Raw genomic sequence first — 23,061 nt, forward strand, 5'->3', positions numbered from 1 at the left:
GTAAGCATTCTAATTTCTGGTCTCTTTGCATCCTGGTACTAGTCCATAGAGCCATTCCCTTGCTACTGTTTAGACATTAGCTACAAAGCTGTTGAGAAAGCATTCAAGAAAGGATATTTGTTATTTTGCAAATGTTATTGTCAAGGTTGTAAGCCTTTTCATTGCACTGTTTTGGTAGAGAAAAAAGAGTGACCTGCTTTATTTTCTGCTGGTATACTGCTGTGGTCTTCCAGTAGACAGAAATTCAATAAGGTCCAATTCACTTTGTAATTTTATCAAAACCAAATTTATTTAAATGAACACATTCTCATTCAAAAGAGTTAGTTTATATATTCATATATGTGTATAATACATATATGCATACACATGTTATATTTAAACTGACTAAAGAAAAATTATTCATTCTTGTAAACCACAGCTCTCCTTTTCTCTGTCATTGGCTGAAATAACATTCATTTTCATGCGTTAGCACCTGCCTAGGAGCCTAGTGAATCAAAAGAGCAATGAGCAAAGTGGTTTTAATTGCCCAGGCTTTGCTAGAGCTTTTCTTGCACTCAGAAACACAAAAGACTTTGAATGGTGTCAGAGGGCTGTACTGAGAAGTGCTTTCCTTTAGAACTCTAAGCAGATGATTCACTTACTGTGGTGAGCCATTGTCTTGTACAGATGAGTTCATGAGCCCATCTTAGTCCCAGCTGTGAGAGCATCACAGAGTACTTGTGAGTTGCAAGTTGCCTTAAACAGTTGCCCAGGAAACCAGGCAAATGTCATTTTACTGACTTATCATTAATGTAGAACTCTGTCTTTCTAGAATTGTACTTGACAGTTACTCCCATAAAATTTATATCATAAATTGAAGTGTCCTGTTTACAATATCATAGTGGTAGCAATACAGACTATGGAGCCAGACTACCTGTCTTCAAATCCTAAACATGGTTTACAGGTTGTATGATCTTAGACAAGTTTCTTTGTCTCTCTGAGCCTGTTTGCTCATCTGAAAAAACAAGGGCGTAGGGTAGGGAAAAAGACAGAATTTAACTTTGTTAGGATAACTTCACTAATAAACACCTAGAACATTCTTTTGCATGTACTAAGTATTCAGTAGATGTTAGCTAACAAAATTGCTCATATTTTGTATTTCTTAAAAGCAGGTTATAAAAAGGAGAAGAATGCAATTTGTAAAAAAATAATTTTATTGTTAAAGGTCATAGAGTTCATAAACAATGTAGATTAAGATAATGATGACTATCACTGTGAAGATTAAAAGGTGTTTGTGACTTTAAAAAAGTAAATAAATATAAAAAAGAAGAAACAGCTGTCCATTGAGGCAAGAAAATGAATTAGAGAAAATAACCTTGGTGCAACAGTATATTACCATATATAAATTGTTAGTTTGCTCACCATTCCAGTGAAATTGGTTAATTTGCTGATTTTATTTTAATCACAAATTTAGGAATCTTATAAACACGCTTAATCCTCTGTGAATTATAAATATAAATATGTAAATTAAAATTTCGGTTTAGTGTTCATTTATTCATCCATCCATAAACACTTATTAAGCTTTTAAAATATCCCTGATATAGAAATGAAAAACCATATCATTTTCAAGGCATTAACAATCTAAAGGAAAAGGCAAATATGGAAACTATTAATTACATTGATAGCTGCTGTAATAGAGATATGACTGATGAAAAGCAAGAGCTCCTGAGATCAAGAAAGACTTTCAGAATAGGGTTAATTTGAATGTAGAATAAAGAATAAGAAATAGTTGGGGGGAAAAAAAGTAGATAAGAAGGTCATATGTGGTATAGAGAACTTCACATATAAAAAGATAGAGGCTAAGACAAGACAATAGAAAAGACGTATTGCAACAAGTTTGGTGTGTTGAATATATTGAGAGGTAGTTGGAAACAGTTCTGAAGAGAGAAAGAAACCACATCAAAAGAAATTTACATCTGATACTATAATCAGTGGGAAGCCATTGAAAGATTTTAAGCATTTCAGTTCAGCAAACTTTTTTTTGGTCAGTCATGGGGTTTCAACTCAGGACCTAGCTGCTGTCTCAGCTCTTTTGCTCAAGTCTAGTGCTCTAACACTTGGAGCCACAGCTCCCCTTGCAGTATTCTGGTGGCTAATTGGAGATGAGTTTCACAGCCTTTCCTGCCCAAGCTGGCTTTGAACTGCAGTCCTCAGATCTCAACCTCCTGACTAGGATTATAGGCATGAGCCATTGGCACCTGGACAGCAAACATTTTTAGAAAATGAACATTTCTATAATTGTTTATTCTGTTAGACTGTGTGTTAGGCAATACAAATATTAGATAAATATTAGATAAATAGGTTACAATTTGTAGAAATGACATGAATAGTCTATTTATATTCTGGAAGATGAGTAGAGGAAGTAAGATTTTTGTCAGCAAGATTAGTTAGTCCAGACAGAGATTATTGTGCTCTTTAGTTGAGGCAGTGTTGGGGTGATTCAACCAGCAAGTCTAGAATGGAGATACTTGGAAGGAAAAACGCACAGAATTTAATGATGTTTTAGATATGGAACAAGAGATGCTAAGGGTAAATCTCAGAATTTCAGCTCCTGCCTGCCTCTGCAACCTGTCACATCCCACTTTACACTTTCCTGTCAGTTTTCCATGTTTTCTCTTGCTGGAACACCTCTGCCTCTCCTCCTTTTCCATTTTCTCCTCCTTATTCTCTTCTTTCTACTCCCTGTCTCTATCTCTCTCCAGGTCTCTCTCTCTCTCCCTTCCTCTTCCCTCCCTTTTCCCCCTCCTGCCCTTCCCTAGAACCCTCTTTACCACTACATTGGCATTTCTCATCCTTTCATATAATTAATCCCTACTTTGACTATAGACCAATTCAAACTTGCTTTTTTCTTTTTGGTGGTCATGGGGCTTGAACTCTGGGCTTGGGCACTGTTCCTGCGCTCTTCAGCTCAAGGCGAGCACTCTACCATATGAGCTACGGCACCACTTCCAGTTTTCTAGTGGTTTATTGGAAATAACAATCTCATAGATTCTCCAGTCTGGTCTGGCTTTGAACTGTGATTCTCAGATCTCAGCCTCCTGAGTAGCTAGGATTATGGGCATGAGCCACTGGTGCCCAGCTAATTCAAACTTACATTTTCTGAAGTACATCATCCCTTAACACTCATTTGTCTGAACCAGTTTAGTATTGTACTGTTGTGTACTGTGTTATTATTGTATATTTCTCCTTCATAGCACTTACCACAGCTAGAAGAATTCTTTGTGGAATTTTGTTTAATATCTGCTTGTCAGAGATCATTAGATCTTTCCAGTAGATGGATGTATCCTTCATAACTAACATAGAGTATATGTTAAATAATGATTAGTTGAATGAGGGAACATTGATTTGAGATATTTGTTTAAAAAAGAAAGAAATTAATATATGTCTGAGGGTTTTTTGTTTTGTTTTGTTTTATCAGTTGTGGGGCTTGAACTCTGGGCCTGGGCACTGTCCCTGAGCTCTTCAGCTCAAGGTTAGCACTCTACCACTTGAGCCACAGTGCCACTTCTGGCATTCTGGTGTTTTATTTGAGATAAGAGTCTCACGGACTTTCCTGCCTGGGCTGGCTTTGAACCATGATCCTCAGATCTCAGCCTCCTGAGTAGCTAGGATTACAGGTATGACCTACTGGCACCTGGCCCTTTTCTTAAAAAAAAAAATCAGTTTGGTAACTGAATGTGTATCACAGTGACTATAAACAAAGATTAAAATTGATTTGTATGATTTAGCCATAGCCTAATTTTTAAAAAGATTAAAGCAATACCAGACATGACTGTTTTCCCTAATCTTAGAAAATAGAGCTAGATGGGGCTGGGAAGGTGGCTCAGTGGTAGAGCGCTTGCCTTGCATGCCTGAGGCCCTGGGTTCGATTCCTCAGCACCACATAAGCAAAAAGAAAAAAGCCGGAAGTGGTGCTATGGCTCAAGTGGTAGAGCCCTAGCCTTGAGCTGAAGAGCTGAGGGACAGTGCCCAGGCCCAGAGTTCAAGCCCCACAACCGACCAAAACAAACAAACAAACAAACAGAAAATGAGCTAGATGTTTTGGCCGGGTGTTGCTTAGCTTATTTTCTCTTTCCTTGCACCCCACTTTGTCTTCCTATACTATGTCCTGCACTAAAGATATCCACTTTGTGTTCCTCCTTCACAGATTACTTTGAAAATTACCATATTCTAAGTTCCTGGAAAGTCTTAGTAGGCTTGGAAAATCAAGTATATCTCCCTCCCTTCCCCCCACCAACCTCCCATTGGAGAAATCTCCTGTGAAAGGAACATGTTGAAAGCCAAAAAGGTATGACACACTTAAAGGATGTTACAGGGGTAGGGGCTTATACCATAGCAAGAATTTCTCTCTTTTTTTTTTGGTCATGGAGCTTGAACTCTGGGCTTGGGCACTGTCCCTCAGCTCTTCAACTCAAGGCTAGCACTTGAGCCACAGTGACACTTCCAGTATCCTGAGTGGTTTATTTGACATGAGTCTCATGGACTTTCCTGCCAGGCTGGATTGGAACCATGATCCTCAGATCTCAGCCTCCTGAGTAGCTAGAATTACCAGCATGAGCAACTGGCACCCAGCCCCATAGCAAGAATTTCTAGAAAGCCCACAATTTTCCTAGAAGCTGAAGAGACTTGAGAACTTTTTTGATGTGTAATGTAGGAAGTGCTATGGTACAGTGTGGGGGGATGGGGAGGGTTTTGTGTATTGGGTCTGGGGCTTTAACTCAGGGCCTGGGTGATGTCTCAGAACTTTTGTACTCAAGGGTAGTACTCTGCCACTTGAGCCACAGCTCTACTTCTGGCTTTTGGGCAGTTAATTAGAGTCTCTTGAATGTTCCTGCCCAGGCTGGCTTCAAACCATGATCCTCAGATCTCAGCCTTCTGAGTACCTAGGATTACAGGAAAACGCCAACAAACAGTTCCTGGCTATGGTACAAATTTACTCTAGAATTTCTAAACAGTACAGAGCCAGGTAGCGAATCTGTCTAAACCACAGAAGGGCAAGTTGAAAGTAAATGTCTTTTTCTCAGGACAAGGCTCACTTTATGATTTGGGATAGAAGGGGATATACTGTAAAAACTAAATAGGAACTCTGAAAACTTTATTCAAGGCCTGTTCTATGTTAAAGCATTTGAGAGCTTAGGGTTTTCGTTTTTGTTTTAACCTTGTGTATGAAGTGATAGGGCAACAAGGGAAACAGCTTCCTGATTTCCTGTTTCTCTACCAGATCCATCCACTATTCCTGACCACTTTCACAATATATGTAAAAGTACTTTTGGTGGATTTTATTGGTTTTGGTTATTGTTGTTCTGTAGGAAGATGTGTGTGAAAGACCATCACAAAAATGATATTCAAGGGGCTGGGAAGGTGGCTCAGTGGTAGAGTGCTTGCCTTTCATGCTTGAGGCCCTGGGTTCGATTCCTCAGCACCACATAAGCAAAAAGAAAAAAGCCGGAAGTGGTGCTGTGGCTCAAGTGGTAGAGCGCTAGCCTTGAGCTGAAGAGCTGAGGGACAGTGCCCAGGCCCAGAGTTCAGGCCCCACGACCGGACCCCCCCCCCAAAAAAAAGATATTCAAGGATGGGAATGGGGCTTAGTGGTAGAGTGCTTGCCTAGCATGCATGAAGCCCTGGATTCAATTTTTCAGTACTACAAAAATAGAAAAAGCCGGAAGTGGCCCTTTACTTCAAGTGGTAGAGTGCTAGCCTTGAGCAGAAGAAGAAGCTCAGGGACAGTGCCCAGGACCTGAGTTCAAGCCCCAGGACTGGCAAAAAAAAAAAAATAAAATAAAGGAAAAGGAAAGATATTTAACTTTTAAATAGAACATACCCCTAAATAATAGATCCAACATTGTGATCTTTCCTGACTATGGAAACCATAATGTGCTGTCACACCTGTAATCCTCAGGAAGCTGAGGTTTGAGGATGGTGTTTCAGAGTCAGCTCATATAGGAAAGTCCATGAGACTTCTTTTTTGTAGGTCATGGGGTTTGAACTCAGGGCCTGGGTATTGTCCCTGAGCTTTTTTGCTCAGGCTAGTGCTCTACCACTTTGAGCCACAGCTCCACTTCTGGTTTTCTGGTGGTCAGTTGGAGATCAGAATCTTACTGCCATTCTTGCCTGGGATGGCCTCGAACCTTGATCCTCAGATTTCAGCCTCCTGAGTAGCTGGGATTACAGGCATGAGCCATCAGCACCAGGCTTTATGAGACTCTTACCGACAATTAACCACCAAAAAAGCTGAAAGTGGGGCTGTGGCTGAGGTGGTAGAACACTTTCCTTGGGCACAAAAGTTCAAGGACAGCATCTAAGCCCTGAATTCAAGCACCAGTACCAGGACTGGCGCATGCACGTGTGTGCACGCGCGCACACACACACACACACACACACACACACACACACACACACACACACACACACACACACACCCTCTATTATAGAAGTCTAAATACTGATTCAGACTGTTACTATGAATTTTAAGTTCTTACATATTTATTTCAAATACAGTGTGCTTTTCAACCTAGGCTGGCATGGAACTTACTGTGTAGCCCTAGCTGGCTTCACATATGTGATTCTCCTGTTTCTGAATCCCAAGTGCTGGAATTTTAGATATATAGTACAATACCTGGATAGTTCCTGTATTTTAGAGATGCATACCAGGTTGTCCCAAAGAAATTATATTCTCAGATTTTCTTCAACATAATCCCTGAGGAATTTGGATTCTATTGAGACAGAATTGAGAAAGAATAACAGGAGTCTTTATCTCCCATTGATTTTATATGAAGCAGTTAATGTTTATTTTTTCCTACTTCTCATTACTTTTCCTGTTACATTAAAATATTTTTGCTAAAATTTAGGGGGAGAAGTAAGGATTAAATGCATTTATCTCTTTGTTGATAATTGTTGAAGGTGAGTGATTGATACTTGGGAATTTACACTGTTCTCTGTACTTTTTTATTTATTAAAAATTGTCTAAATAAGGAGGGGAACACAAAAATACAATGATTATGTGCCTCTGATCATATAAAATAATATTTATCAACATTAACTCCAGGTAATGGAACCAAGAGGATTTTTCTTTATTACTGTTTTTCTTTTCTTTTTTTTTTTTTTTGTCTTGTTTGTTCATTTATCTGTCTTTGAAAGGGTAAAATGGGAGGCATAGAAATGGAGGGACAAATGATGAACAAATGCAGCTGTGGTAATCACTAGACACTGTTGAAAATAAACTATACAACTTGTGAGTGGAGACCAGAGGGAAAAATGGGAGGGAAGAGAGCAAGGGAGGGGGTGACATTGTCCAAAAAGAAATATACTTATTACCTGACTTATGAAATGTTAACCCCTCTGTATATCACCTTTATAATAACAATTTAAAAAATTAAAGGGCTGGGAAAGTGGCTCAGTGGTAGAACGCATGCCTTGCATGCATGAGGCCCTGAGTTTGATTCCTCAGCACCACATAAGCAAAAAGAAAAAAGCCGGAAGTGGTGCTGTGGCTCAAGTGGTAGAGTGCTAGCCTTGAGCTGAAGAGCTGAGGGACAGCGCCCAGGCCCAGAGTTCAGTCCCCACAACCGGTCCCAAAATAAATAAATAAATAAAGGGGTTAGAAGGGAAAGAACTTGTAGAAAATGAGGGAAGAGGTGCATTGTTCAAAAAAATGTACTCAGTACCTGACATGTAACTATAACCCCTCTGTACATCACCTTTACAATAAATTTTTTAAATGAAAAATATCTAAATAAAAGTAAAAAAGTAAAAAGTGAGCACATATAGCACTCAATAAATATATGCGAGAATGAGTAAAAGTTTTTTTTTTTAAAATCAGGCTTCTACATGTTTTCTTAAATTATTAGATTATTAATGAACATGTTTGTGGTAGCTTATTTGCATTAAGAAAGAAATGTCATATTAGATCTATTATATGTTACTTTATTCTCAGGAGTAATTACACTACAAAATCTGCTAGATTACAATCTGACAAGGAGTACAAATATTTGAAACTGACTTTTGGTTTACTTTGTAAGAGAGAGGAATGGAAGATGGAACCTCTAGAGAAGAAACTTTTGCAGAATCGCTTTGGCTTTTCAGTGCCTGGAGCCTAGGCTTTACTAGTGTTAATACAGCTGATGAAGCTCAAACATTTACCCAGCTCAACAGAATGTGTCCCTAGGAGCATCATGAACTGTAGCCAAAGTCTCTAGGGAGCCATATATGATTAGCTTTTGAAAAATATTTTTGTACAATGAAGCCAATTGAAATTTTTTGGGAAAGGGATGAAGGGGGGAAGGGACAGTGATTAAGGGATGAGATTAACTGAAATGTAAGTACATGTGAAAATGTAACAAGAAATCCATACCCACCCTCCCAACACTAGGGATTAGACCTAGGCTTTATACATAGTAGGTAAGTGCCCTGCTACTTGAACTATGACCTAGCCCTTTTGTTTTTATTTAGTTTTGTTGGTTTTTCTTGTTATTGTTGGTGGTGGCAGTCATGGCACTTCAACTCTGGGCCTGGGTGCTGTCCCTCAGCTCTTCAGCTCAAGGCTAACACTCTACCATGTAAGCCACAGTGCCACTTCTGGTTTTCTGAGTGGTTTATTGGAGATAAGAGTCTCACAGACTTTCCTGCCCAGGCTGGAAAGGTCTTGATACCTTATTTCTTTTTTTCCCCCCAGCTGGCATTGAACTTGTGATCCTTCTGCCTATACCACAACTAACTGGGAAAAATGTTATCACCATGCCTGGCTGTAAAGTGAACCTTGACAGACCTCTAGATAAGTTTCTCAGCTCAAAAATGTGGAGGCTGAGATCCAATCCTTTTTGCATACTTCAGCTAGTGTGGCTTGTGTTTTTTTTTTTTAATAGTAGTTGTATTACTTAGTTTCATATTATTAGAATGCAGTATTTTAAGCAATTACCTTATAAAAGAAAAAAATATATTTTAACATATAGCTCTGGAAGTTCCAGCTCCAAATTAAGTAGCCTCATGGCATTATGCCTTTGGAAAGGGTAGTATACCATGGCAAGAGTTTGTGATAAAGCAGACTAGTCACATCACAAGTCAGAAAGCAGAGAGAAACTGTGATGAACCTTTTTTTGGCTGGGGGGTGGGGGGGGAAGATCAGGGGACACTCATCCAAACTATCATAATAATGAATAATACACATAGAGAGTCCTATCTTTTGGGGGCTTACATCCTAATAATATATCCATTGATATCTGTCTGCCTCAGAGTTAACCAATATTCTTACTTATTTTCATGCAGAAAGAGAAGATAAAACTTGGGCTCAGAGTCTGTGCTGCAGGCCAAGTATGCCCAGAGTGCTGAACCGATGAAGCAGAAATGTTTCAACTCACCTTGATCATTCAGGGGCTTGGAACCTAAACTTTTCCATAGTGATATCTACCTTATTTGAAATTCTAAAGTAGGGCTTGAAATGTGGCTTAGTGGTAGAGTGCTTGCGTAACATGCATGAAGGTCTGGGTTTGATTCCTCAGTTCTACATAAACAGAAGAAGCCGGATGTGCGCCATGGCTCAAGTGGTAGAGTGCTAGCCTTGAGCAAAAGAAGCTCAGGGTCAGGGCCCAGGCCTGAGTTCAAGTCCCAGGATTGACACAAAAAAAAAAAAGGAAAAGAAATTTTAATGTTCTTATGTGTAGTCTCCGAATTAGTATTGTCATACTGTGCCTGGAATGGTACCCCACACTTGTAATCCCAGCTACTCAGGATGTAGAGATGTATTCAAAGCTGGTCCTGAGCCAAAATCAAGAGACCATATCTGAAAAATTAACTAATACAAAAAGGCCTAAAGGTATGACTCCAGTGGTAGTACACTTGCCTGGTAAGTGCAAGGCCCTGAGTTTAAACCCTAATACCACCAAAAAAAAGAAGATACTAGTTACTTTTGAGTGTTCCAAAGGAAATTAAGAATATACTTTCTAATTTTGTTTCAACCACTGTGAAACTTGGCCATTGGGGAAGTTATTTCTGAATCCCTTAACATGGAGACCTATTAACAAAAACTGCTTAAAAGCCATAATAGTATCTGTAGTAGAGTTTCACAAAGTACTTTTGAAGGATAGACAGAGAAAGTATTGTCATTATTTCACTGAAAAGGAATCTAACGTTAACATTGTAAAGGGAGTAGCTTGAGACTACAGAGTAAATAGCATATCTGGTTGCCTAATTCCTAGTATGATGTACTCTTAGCTATCTTACTCTACTGGCCACAATAAGACAGTAAGACAGCAGTCTTACTGCTGAGTAAGCAGTCATGCTTGGAGAAGAACTGCTCCTCACTCCTGCAATTCTCCCCTTTGTCCTTAACTAATAAGAACATACTCATACTTGAATGAACCTTTTTGATTTTTTAAAATAAATGACAAATAAATATTTTAAAACTTAAAGCTAGTTTAGATGGTAAAAAAAAAACCTCAGTGGTCTTTAAAAAATATACTTGGGGGGCTGGGAAGGTGGCTCAGTGGTAGAGTGCTTGCCTTGCATGCATGAGGCCCTGGATTCGATTCCTCAGCACCACATAAGCAAAAAGAAAAAAGCCGGAAGTGGTGCTGTGGCTCAAGTGGTAGAGTGCTAGCCTTGAGCTGAAGAGCTGAGGGACAGTGCCCAGGCCCAGAGTTCAGGCCCACGACCGGACCCAAAAAAAAAAAAAAAAAAAAAAATATATATATATATATATATATATACTTGGAAACGATGAATTATTGTCCTGTTCTTGTTCTGGAAAGTAATGTGCATCTTTCTTTATCTTTTAGATAATTTTGCAAAGTTTTACAACTAAATTTGAGTCTTATTTTACTTAACCATTTAACAATGATTGTCTGAAATTTAAACTTCAGAAAACTTTCTCTGCTTTTTAAATTTTTTTCCAGGTCACAATGATAACTTTAAAACTTATGCATCTATCTTTTAACATTTGGCAAATATTCCCCCAACAAATGAAAATAATTTAAAATTTATTTCCCATTCACAGTGTGTGGTCCTTTTAAATAATCTGGAATTAACCTTACCTTTGATCCTATCTCTATAGCAACTGGAATACCATGTTGTAATTCTTATGTTTTAAGGATTATATCACAGGTAATATGATATAATGAAGATAAAATGAACTGTTCCCAGGTTCCAAATCCCAGGTCTATTACTTGGTAGAGCCTTAGGTAAATAACATTTCTGTACTCCATTTACACACTGTTAAAATAAGGAGAACAGTATTGCTTAAAGTTGTTGTGATGAGGTGTTAAATGAATATAACACTGTTGTATCAAGTCCCAGAAATATTTGATGGTCACATGACATTCCTTTTTTTGTTAGCATTCTTAGGCCTGGAAGTCCTAAGGCCTCATTAAACTTTTGTTGGTTAAAATTGTTAGATGAATATATATTCTTATTAGAGGGAAAGAATCATATTTAAAGAACTAACCAATAAAGCCGGGCACTGGTGGCTCACGCCTGTAATCCTAGCTACTCAGGAGGCTGAGATCTGAGGATCACGGTTCAAAGCCAGCCTGGGCAGAAAAGTCTGTGAGACTCTTATCTCCAATAAACCACTCAAAAACCGGAAGTGGTGCTGTGGCTCAAGCAGTAGAGCGCTCGCCTTGAGCTGAAGAACGCAGGGACAGCACCCAAGCCCAGAGTTCAAGCCCCACGACCGACAAAAAAAAAAAAAAAAAAAAAGAACTAAACAATATAGGGAATGGCTTGGGCTTTTAAATGTAGTTGTAACTTAAAGATACATTCTCTCTGCTTTTCAGAGTTTTTGGTGCTGGTTGGGTGTACCTAATGAGTAGAGATCTAAGACTACAAAATTCTGCTGCATTAAGTTCTACCCTCTATAATTTAGGTTGTTCCCCTTTTAGGGATTCCATGTGGTCACCAGTTTGGAATTTTAAGATTTGTACGTGCATACCAGTCCTGGGGCTTAAACTCAGGCCTTGAACACTGTCCCTGAGCTTTTGTTCTTAAGGCTAGCACTCTCACCACTTGATCCACAATTACATTTTTGGCTTTTTGGCAGTTAATTGGAGAATCTCCTGCCTGGGCTGGCTTCGAACTACAATCCTCAGATCTCAGCCTCCTGAGTAGCTAGGATTACAGGTGTGAGCCACTGACATCCAGCTGTTAGAATTTTAAATTTTAAGGAAGAAATACTGTCCTTAATCTTCCTTGTTTTTCCTCATGAAATTCTTTTCATTTATTTTCATTTGTAGTGTTCACCTTGCTTTAGTTTTTACTGACATTATTTGTGGACTTACCTTTGCCTACATCTCAAGCTCAAAGGAATTTTTAATTTTTGGAGATTTCCTTCTTAACCATTTTGAGACTGTGATAAAAAGCTATGAGCTACCCACCATCCCAAAAAGCATATATATGTAGAAAATTTTCAGCTGGTTTGTCTCCAGAATAAAGAGTTTTTTTTTAAGCTTGTGTATTCCTGCAGAGTAGTATTTGAGTTTCATTGATGTTTGTGCCTGTGGCAAAGCCTACCTAATATATAATAAATTGTATATTGATTAATAGAAATGCAAAATAAGACACTTTAAAATTTCTTACTACAGAATCTCGATAAACAGAATTTTTCTCTTTTTTTCTTAGGCTTCCATCTGAGTGGCACAGTAACTGAGCCAGCCACTGCTTCAGAACCAGCAGTAACTTACAAAGTTGCAATCAGTTTTGATCGATGCAAAATCACTTCTGTGACCTGTGGCTGTGGGAATAAGGACATATTCTACTGTGCTCATGTGGTAGCACTCTCACTGTACAGGATCCGTAAACCAGAACAAGTCAAATTACGTCTTCCTATCTCAGAAACCCTTTTCCAGATGAACAGGGACCAGCTACAGAAGTTTATTCAATATTTAATCACGGCCCATCACACTGAAGTTCTTCCTACTGCACAGAAACTGGCAGATGAAATTCTGTCCTCCAACTCAGAAATCAACCAAGTGAATGGTAATTGTACTTTTTTTTTCTAAAAATGGCCTTTTTCACAATCACTGTCACCAAAGCAACCCTCTTCCCTTTATTATGTTGCTTTTATTGCACTTTAAGAGGTTGAGTTTTTCTGCAATTATAATAATTTAATCTTAATCATTCCATTCTATCCAAACAACTATGTGCTTAACTCTTAGTGTCTTAAAATAATTGAGTTGTCTTCTTCATAAAGGCCTTGGCATGAAGTATTGGTAGTATTTCATTTCTATGATTTTTGTAATTTATATTTAGTAAAGAACTTAGAAGCTACGGCTGTAGCACATCAATAGGAGTACTAGCCTAGCATGTACAAAGCTATGGGCCATAGGTTTGATCTTCAGCATCATAAAAGCAATCAATCAATCAATCTATCTATCTGTCTATTTATTTACTTAAATAGTAAGGCACTGGTAGCTTACACCTATAATCCTAACTACTCAGGAGCCTAAAATCTGGAAGATTATGTTTCAAAGCTAGTAGAGGAGTCCATAAAATTCCATCTCCAATTAACTAGCAAAATCCTGGAGTGGAGTTATGGCTCAAATGGTAGAGCACCAACCATGAGCAAGAAAACTGAGCATGCATGAGGCCCTGAGTTTAAGCCTCAGTTAATTTTAAAGTGGTATTTGTGCATGCATATGTATGGACAGAAAACTGGAAGGAAATACACTGTAATATCAACAGTGGTAGTCTACAGCTGGTAGAATTGTAGATGAACTTTTAAAATCCCTTATGTAATTTCTGTAGTAAATATGCAATATTTTTATAACTTAAAAAGACATTCAAGAATGAAATAAATATTAGTTCCTTAGACTTAATAGCCCCTTCGGGAAAGGACTTATTATATAACTTCATGCTAACTTGGGCCTCAACTCATAAAATGGTTTGCTTCTTAATTATTTATAAAAGACATCTTTTCCATTTATCTTCTCTTATCACCATGTCTCCTATGATCCTGAGGAAAAATTCAAACTATCACATTAAAGTGTCATATACATTGACTTAATATTTTGCCACTATTGGAAGTTTTTTTCATTTTTATTTCTTTTATGAAAAGACTAAAATATTCAAACCAGTGAACCTGTATAGAAACATTTTAATTTAATTTAATTTAAAATCAACAGATTTGTCTGTGACTTTGTGAGGGACATGTGAAAAAGCCAGTTTGTAACTCTAGATCTGTGATCCTGTTCATTCATTCATAAATACTGTTCCCTCTTATTATCTGATCTTTCAATATTGACATTTTCAATATTTTCTTCTCTTCCTACTTTTTATGTTCTCTATAGGCAATCTTAGCTACATTCTTGATTCCAAATGTCATCTCTATACTGTGACTCACAAATTTATTTCTCTAGCCCAGATCTTATGAGCTTTTAGATTCTATATCCACTTAACTGTTAAATATCACAGGGTATCTCAACATCAACATATGCAAATATAAATTTATGGTCTTCTCTACCATCTCAAAAACTAGCAATACCATCTGGTCACTGACTCATGGCAAAATCTTGTAGCAATCCATAAAGCTTTTCTTATATTCCACATCCATTTCAAGATCTGTTAATTTTGCCTCTTAAATATATTTCACTAGGGGACTGGGAATGTGGCTTAGTGGTAGAGTGTTTGTCTAGCATGCATGAATCCCTGGGTACCTCAGTACCACATAAACAGAAAAATCTGGAAGTGGCACTGTGGCTCAAGTGGTAGAATGTTAGTCTTGAACAAAAGAAGCTCAGGGACAGGGCTGGGAAGGTGGCTCAGTGGTAGTGTGTTTGCCTTGCATGCATGAGGCCCTGAGTTCGATTCCCCAGCACCACATAAGCAGAAAAAAGCCGGAAGTGGCACTGTGGTTCAAAGTGGTAGAACGCTGCTAGCCTTGAACTGAAGAGCTAAGGGACAGGGCCCAGGCCTAGAGTTCAGGCTCCACGACCGACAAAAACAAACAACAACAAAATAAAAACAAACAAAAAAGCTCAGGGACAGTGCCAAGGTCCTGAGTTCAAGCCCCAAGACTCACAAAAAAAAAATTTTAAGTAATATATTTCATTATTTTCTACTTCTCTCTGATTACAATAAATCAGACCATTATACTCTTTCACCTAGAAATCTCATCCTTCATACCCATGATTACTCCCCTCTGTCCCATTCTCCTAATAGCCATCTAAATAGGTTTTTCTGTAACTGTAAGTAATTTTCATATTTTTCATTTTAAATCCTTCAGTGCCCTCTTATTCCTGTTCCAGTACACTCCAAAATTTCTACAAAACCTTGAATTAGCTTTTGACTACATTTTCATAAGCTATTTCCTCGCCTTTATGAAATATCTTCTTTCTTATTCATCTCCCTTATATAGTAGTATTTAATTAGGAAGTAGTTTATGATTGATGCTGTTTTCATACTTTACTTTAAAAAAATTATTTTATTGGGCTGGGAAGGTGGCTCAGTGGTAGAGTGCTTACCTTGCATGCATGAGGCCCTAGATTCGATCCTTCAGCACCACATAAGCAGAAAAGGCTGGAAGTGGGGGTATAGCGCAAGTGGTAGAGCACTAGCCTTGAACTGAAGAGTGCAGGGACAGCGACCGGGCCCAGAGTTCAGGCCCCATGACTGACAAAAAAATATATATATTTTATTACCATACTAATTATACATTGTGAGAGTTTTCATATCTGTGTATAATGCACTTTGATCATATTTATTCTTATTACTCTTTTATTCCCTTTCTCCTTTTTTTTTCTTTTGGTTGCATTTCTAGGGTGTGAAGTCTGGGGCTTGTGCTTGGCATTCTACCACTGAGCTAACCAACATGCCTGATATCTCCCACTCCTTTTAAAGATGGTTTTTATGATTTTTTTTCTCTTTGTATCAGGACTGGGGTTTGAACTCTAGCCTTTTTACTTTAGTTATATTTTGAATAGAGTCTTGAGTTTATGACCAGACTGGACTGGACTTCACTCCTCTTTTTACACTTCCTGAATAGATGCAATAGATGTACTTCACCACAGTCGAGCTTCTATTGGTTGAGATGGGGTCTCATGAACTTTTTGCCCAAAGCAGCTTCAAACCTTGATCATCTTGATCTCTCCCTCCTGAGCAGCTAGGGTCATAGGCATGAGACATCATACCTAACTGTTACACATACTTAAATAGGTTATATTTCCCTTTCATCTGCATGCAATATACTTTCATGATATTCTGCTGCTTTTCATCTTCCTTTTCCCTTTCCTAACACCCATTGATTGAGTTTTCCTTTTTTTGTCATGTCCTTTTATAGCTTTTGCTTTTTAGATCTAGATCACACATACGAGAAAATACATACAATGTTTGTCTTTCTGAATCAGGCTTATTTTTCTTAATATAATGAACTCCAGTTCCATTTGTCTTCAGATGGCTTAATCTCATTATTCTTTTTGGCTTAGTGATACTCCATTTTGTATATACATCACATTTTCTTTATACATTGTAACTGTTGAGCTATACCTTAGGGAAATTCCATAACTAGCTATTGTGAATCATACTTCAGTATCTCTATTTTATACTGACTTACTTCCTCTCAGCTGGCTCATGTGGTATTTTTTTTTTTTAGTTTTTGAGGCCCCTCTATACTGATTTCCATAGTATCTGGGCTAATTTACATTCCCATCAACAATATCTGAGGGCTCCTTTTTTTTCCTTCATCCTCATGAATTACATGTTAGCAATTCTGACTAGAGTAGTAAGCTCAATTTTTTTTTTTTTTTTTTTTTTTTAGTGGTACTGGGGCTTGAACCCAGGGCCTCACATTCTCACTTGGCTTTTTTCCTCAAGACTGGTACTTTACTACTTGAGCCACATCTCTGCTTCTGGCTATTTGCTAGTAATTGGAGATAAGATTCTCATGGAGGGGCTGGGAAGTTGGCTCAATGGTAGAGCGCTTGCCTTGCATGCTTGAGGCCCTGGGTTTGATTCCTCAGCACCACATAAGCAAAAAGAAAAAAGCCGGAAGTGGCACTGTGGCTCAAGTGGTAGAGTGCTAGCCTTGAGCTGAAGAGCTGAGGGACAGCGCCCAGGCCCAGAGTTCAGGCCCCACGACCGGACCCAAAAAAAAAAAAAAAAGATTCTCATGGACTTGAACTTTTCTGCCCAGGCTGGCTTTGAACTGTGATTCTCACATCTCAGCCTCCTGAGTAGTTAGGGTTACAAGTGTGAGCCACCAGCACCCAACTTCAGTATTTGGATTTTCATTTCTTTTATGACTGAGGATGTTGAACATCCATTTGTACTTCTTTTACAAACCATTCAGTTTATTTGTCTATTTATTAATTGAATCATTTGTTACTTTATGAGCTAAGAGTATCACTTGCCTTGAACTTGGCTTTGAACTGCAATCCTTAGATCTCAGCCTTCTGAGTAGCTAGGATGACAGGTGTGAGCAACAAACATCCAGCTCTAGGTTGGCTTTTATATAGAATTTATTAAGGATTTAGTTGCAGTCTTTTATATATGGATATTTAGTTTTCCAATTACCATTAGTTGAAGTATGTTTTTGTATAATGTACATTTTTGGAGTCTTTGTTTAGGATCAAATAACTGAAGCTGCATGAACTTATTTCTGGTCCTTTATTCTGTTATATTGGTTTATGTATCTTTTGTACCAATACCATGGTGGTTTTGTTATTATGGCTCTGAAGCATAATTTTAAGTCAAGTATTGTAATACTTCCAGCATTTCTCTTTTTGCTCAGGATTGTTTGGCTATTAGGGGTCTTTTATGTTTCCATATGATCTCTTGAATTTTTTCCCCTCTATTTCTGTGAAGAAGGTCATTGGAATTTTGATGATGATGATATCAAATCTATAGATAATTAAACCATTTTCATAGCATTAATTCTTCCAGTCAATGAACAAGAGATGCTTTGCTGTTTTGTAGTGCTAGGGACTTAACCAAAGGTCTTATACTTGTTAGGCCCACACTCTGAGTACCTGACCTATACCTCTAGGCCTTTCTATTTTGTTTAATTGGCAGTACTAAGGATTTTGAACACTGAGTCTTATTCTTTTTAGGCTGGAATTCTACTACTTGAACCAAGCCCCTAGTCCTGTTGGGTTTTTTTTACATACATTAGTTGTAACAAAGGAGTTTCATTGTAATATTTCCATACATTCACACAAACCCTCGTCTCCTCCTTATAACAATTTCAGTAAGTTTCATTATTGTATCTTTAGATATATATATATATATATATATATATATATATATATATATATATATATATATATATATATATATATATATATAAAATACTTTGATCATATTTATCCCCCTTTGCCTTCCCTTTGCCCTCCCCCTGAACTTGTTCCATAATCTAGTCATTCTCTTTTAAGGACTAGATCCGCATATGAGAGAGAGAGCATATAATATTTTCCTTTCTTAATCTGCCTTGTTTTTTTTAACAAGATGAATGATGATCTTCACTTCCATTCATTTTCTTGCAAATGACATATCATTCTTCTTTTTGGCTGAATAATAGTCCATTGTGTATATATCCCACATTTTCTTTTTTCATCCATTGGTTAATGGGTACTTTGGCTGACACTTTGGTTCTATATTTTGGCTTGTGAATAGTGCTGCTATAAAGAAAGGTTTCTCAGGTCTCTTGACTGTATGTTGACTTGCATTTCTTCAGATAGTTTCTTTACTTTAAAACTAGAATAATATCATATTATTAAGTTGTTATGCAAGTTCCCTGTTCAACAAATATTTGTTCAAGGCACTTTTGTGCATGTTACAAATATGCCAGCAAACAAATTTCTGTTCTAGTGTGTATTCTACTAGGCATATTAAAGGTGCTTAGTCTCTGACATGTAGGAAGCACTTAGTAGATAGTTGCCATTAACAAATACTTCAAATTTTTGCTTTGATACTTTTGGAATACAAAAGAAGAATAGAATATATTATTTGCCCACCTGGAGCTCATATCTAGATAATCCATGTATTTGTTCCATCTATAAATATTAACTTGCTATTATAAATTCTATTAATATTAACTAAAAACAAACTTATATTCTTAAAACTCTTATAGTTTTGGAAGTGGTGCTATGGCTCAAGTGGTAGAGTGCTTACCTTGAGCTGAAGAGCTCAGGGACAGCGCTCAGGCCCAGAGTTCAAGGCCCACAACCGACCCCTCCACCCCCAAAAAAGGCAAAAAAAACCTTTTAGTTTACTTGGGAATATATGATAGGTACAAAATTGCATTGTGAGTTATAAAAATAAGTTTGTGTTCTTAAAATAGTTTCAGTTTGGGCTGGGAATGTGGCTTAGTAGTAGATTGCTTGCCTAACATTCATGAAGCCCTGGGTTTGATTACTCAGTACCACATAAACAGAAAAAGCCAGAAGTAGCATTGTGGCCCAAATGGTAGAGTGCTAGCCTTGGGCAAAATAAACTCAGAGACAGCACCCGGGGCCTGAGGTCAAACCCAGGACTGGCCAAAAACAAAAGTTTCAGTTTGATTGGGAATATATGAGAAGTACAAAATTATAGTGTAAAACAAAATGCAAAAGAATTAATGAAAAAGTCCAATGAAGAGTGTCATTACAGCTAGATGCTGATTACTCACACCTATAATCCTGATTTTTTGAGAGGCTGAGATTGGGAGGATTGATGTTTGAAGCCAACCTGGGCAAAAAATTCACTCCAATTTACATAAGAATCTAGGTAGAAAAGTCAAGAGATGAATATGATGGCATGTACCTGTCATCCCAGCAACTCTAGGAGGCCTAAAGTTGGCTCAGGTGCATACCTGGGCTGGAAGTAAGACCCTGTTCTAAAAAATAACCAATGGAAGACAGAGCTCAAAGCATGGCTCAGCAGTGGAATGTTAGCCTGACAAGTACAAGGCCCTGAGTTCAAACCCAGTTGCACACACACACACACACACACACACACACACACACACACACACACACACACACACACACACACACACACACACACACACACACACACACACACACACACACACACACAGTATTATTGCGCCTTTATTTGCTGAGCATGTAGGCATAATATTTGATAGACACACACACACACACACACACACACACACACAGTATTATTGTGCCTTTATTTGCTGAGCATGTAGGCATAATATTTGATAGATTTTTAGCAGGTGACAATGGATATATATATATATGACTGATTCAGTGAAGGGGAGAAAAAAGTCTTATCCTGCCATGTAAAAAAAGAAGAACTTCAGTCTCTGCAGTATTTTAGCTACTGTATATTTAAGGTTCCCACTTCTCATTGTGGTCCTGATTCTAGAGATGAAAGAACACCAACAATAAGAATGGCTAGATTTTGGCCCCCAGATCTTTATATATATGCATATGTGAGTTCACATATATATCATAAGTATAGGATAGACAAGACTGGAATGAATGACAGAGCCAGAACACAAAGGACTTTGAATGCAAACTAAGAAACTGGGACTTGACAGTGTATTACCGAAGACTTTTGAGCAGAGAAGTTACATGATTAAAACTGTGTTTAGAATAAAACATAAAAGTAGCATATAGAGGATACCATAAACTAGATTTATATTTTCATAAGTATTTGTGGAATAAATGAATATATGACCCATCCTAATTTCCTAGAGAATAAGTTGCACTAAAAAAAAGGTCAGCAGAAGAGCAGTCTTGTGATTTTACTTAAGTGGAACAACTGACATAGGGAGTCAAGGAAAAGATAGACTATCTGGCTAAATTCTTATTCATGTGGCACAAGCCTGTAATCCTAGCAACTTGGGAGGTAGAGATCAGAAGATCATGGTTCAGGGCCATGCTGGCATAGAAATTCAAAGACTGTCTCAGTCAGTGGCTGGTCAAGATAGTGCATGCCTGTCATCCCAGCAACAAAAGGAAGCACAAATAGAATGATTACAGTCCAAGCTGGCCTATACACAAAGTACGACCCTATCTTAAAAATAGCCAATATAGCCAGGCGTGGAGGCTTACACCTGTAATCCTAACTACTCAGGAGGCTGAGATCTGAGGATCATGGTACAAAGCCAGCCTGGCAGGAAACTCTGTGAAACTCTTTTTTTTTTTTTTGTCAGTCATGGGGCCTGAATTCAGTCCGGGCGCTGTCCCTCAGCTTTTCCGCTCAAGGCCAGCTCTATACCATCTGAGCCACAGCACCACTTCTGTGAAACTCTTTTATTTTTCTTTTTTTGGGTCCGGTCATGGGGCCTGAACTCTGGGCCTGGGCACTGTCCCTCAGCTCTTCAGCTCAAGGCTAGCGTTCTACCACTTGAGCCACAGCGCCACTTCCGGCTTTTTTCTTTTTGCTTATGTGGTGCTGAGGAATCGAACCCAGGGCCTCATGCATGCAAGGCAAGCACTCTACCACTGAGCCACCTTCCCAGCCCCCCTGTGAAACTCTTTATCTCCAATAAACCACTCAGAAAATTGGAAATGGTGCTATGGCTAAAGTGCTAGCCTTGAGCAGAAGAGCTGAGGGACAGTGTCCAGGCCCAGAGTTCAAGCCCCACCACCGACAAAAAAAAAAAAAAAAAAAAAAACAAGGCTAGAATATAGGTTAGTGGTAAAATGCTTGAGGCCCTTGGCTTGGTCCCCAGCACCAAAAAAAGAAATGACAATTTTTTTTTTTTTTTTTTTTTGTCAGTTGTGGGGCTTGAACTCAAGGCCTAGGCCCTGTCCTGTCCTGGAGCTCTTTTGCTCAAGGCTAGTGCTTTGAGCCACAGCTCCACTTCCAGAAATCAGCATTTTTAGTGTTAAAGACACCAGTGGCTCATGCCTATAATTTTAGCTACTCAGGAGGCTGAGATCTGAGGATCATGATTTGAAGACTGCCAGGGCAGGAAAGTTCATGAGACTCTTATCTACAGTTAACTACCAGAAAACTGGAAGTGGCCCTGTGGTTCAAAGTGGTAGAGTGCTAGCCTTGAGCAAAAAAGTTCAAAGACAGTGCACAGGCCCTAAATTCAAGTTCCGTGGCTGACAAAAAAATAAAAAAACGATTACAACAGCATAAATAGAAGGGATGCATAGGGACAAAGCATATGCAAAAAGGAGCAAGGCTTCTAAACTCTGTCTAGAATTGCCACTCTGAAGGTATTTCCCCAAAGTCAACCATCTGGAAGCTCTAAAAACTCTGGGTTTCCCCATGACCGACTGATAAAACAAAAAACAAACAAACAAACTGGGTTTTCATAGAGGCATGATTGGTTAGATTATTGGTCATTGATCAGCTTAACGTTCAGCCCTTTTCTCTTCCACTGAAGTTAGGATATGTGGCTGAAAAGTCACATAGAGTTAGGCTAAATAGAGTTAGGCTTCTTCACTCAAACTTCTTGAGGGCTTTGGACCTGTACTTCCCAATTCAGCTGTTTCAGCATATTCATGTAACCTTGAGGCCATATTTTAGCCAGATGCCATTTTTTTTTTCTAGTGAGAGCATAAACACCATTTCCAGGCAAACTGCTGGTCGACAGAATCGGAGCCTGTAAACAAAGTGAAGCTAGTGTTGCTAGGCAGAGTCTGTGCTGGGATGGACTAGCATAGAGTACCATTGTGTATTGGTACTATGTGCTGCAGCCATCAGAGAGTCTGAATAAAGCATGATCACCATTCTCGCCTTGCCTGGATTTTTCCCCCAATATTTTGCCCTGCTATAATTGTAAGAGAACCACTATCAGTATTAAACCTGCCTTGGTGGACAGAGCCCATCCTGATGCTGTCTAGGTCTGCCTGTCAACTCATTCACATACTTAACACCTTGAAGATTCCAATGATTCTAGGATTATTTGCTGTGAAGTAAGGCTAGACCAAGTATGTATTTCACAGTATTACATGTAAATTCTCTTCTAGGCTTTTTCTTCCTTGGTAATATTCATATAACTTAGAAAATAATACAACTGTGAATGTGAAATGAGCATTAGATCTTTAGTTTCTTTAGGACCACACAGTTGACATATTAAAGCAGGACTAAATAAATACAGATAATTAAATAAAAACTTGAATTTTCTCATAAAAT

The 23,061-nt window shown here is 38.3% G+C and overlaps 1 protein-coding gene across 2 annotated transcripts in view; it reads left to right on the forward strand.

Annotated features, from left to right (window-relative positions):
• The window catches only part of LOC138823626 (zinc finger SWIM domain-containing protein 5-like), a 121,302-nt gene that overhangs the window by 68,452 nt on the left and 29,789 nt on the right, over positions 1-23,061 (forward strand). For both annotated transcript variants that reach the window (XM_070017042.1, XM_070017044.1), the window contains exon 2: positions 12,646-13,002. In XM_070017042.1, coding sequence (XP_069873143.1) covers positions 12,646-13,002 — 357 coding nt within the window. The remainder of the gene's footprint in view (positions 1-12,645; positions 13,003-23,061) is intronic.

The sequence above is a fragment of the Dipodomys merriami genome, unplaced genomic scaffold, assembly GCF_024711535.1.
Source record: "Dipodomys merriami isolate MVZ:Mamm:240054 unplaced genomic scaffold, mDipMer1.0.p SCAF_121, whole genome shotgun sequence".
Taxonomy (NCBI): domain Eukaryota; kingdom Metazoa; phylum Chordata; class Mammalia; order Rodentia; family Heteromyidae; genus Dipodomys; species Dipodomys merriami.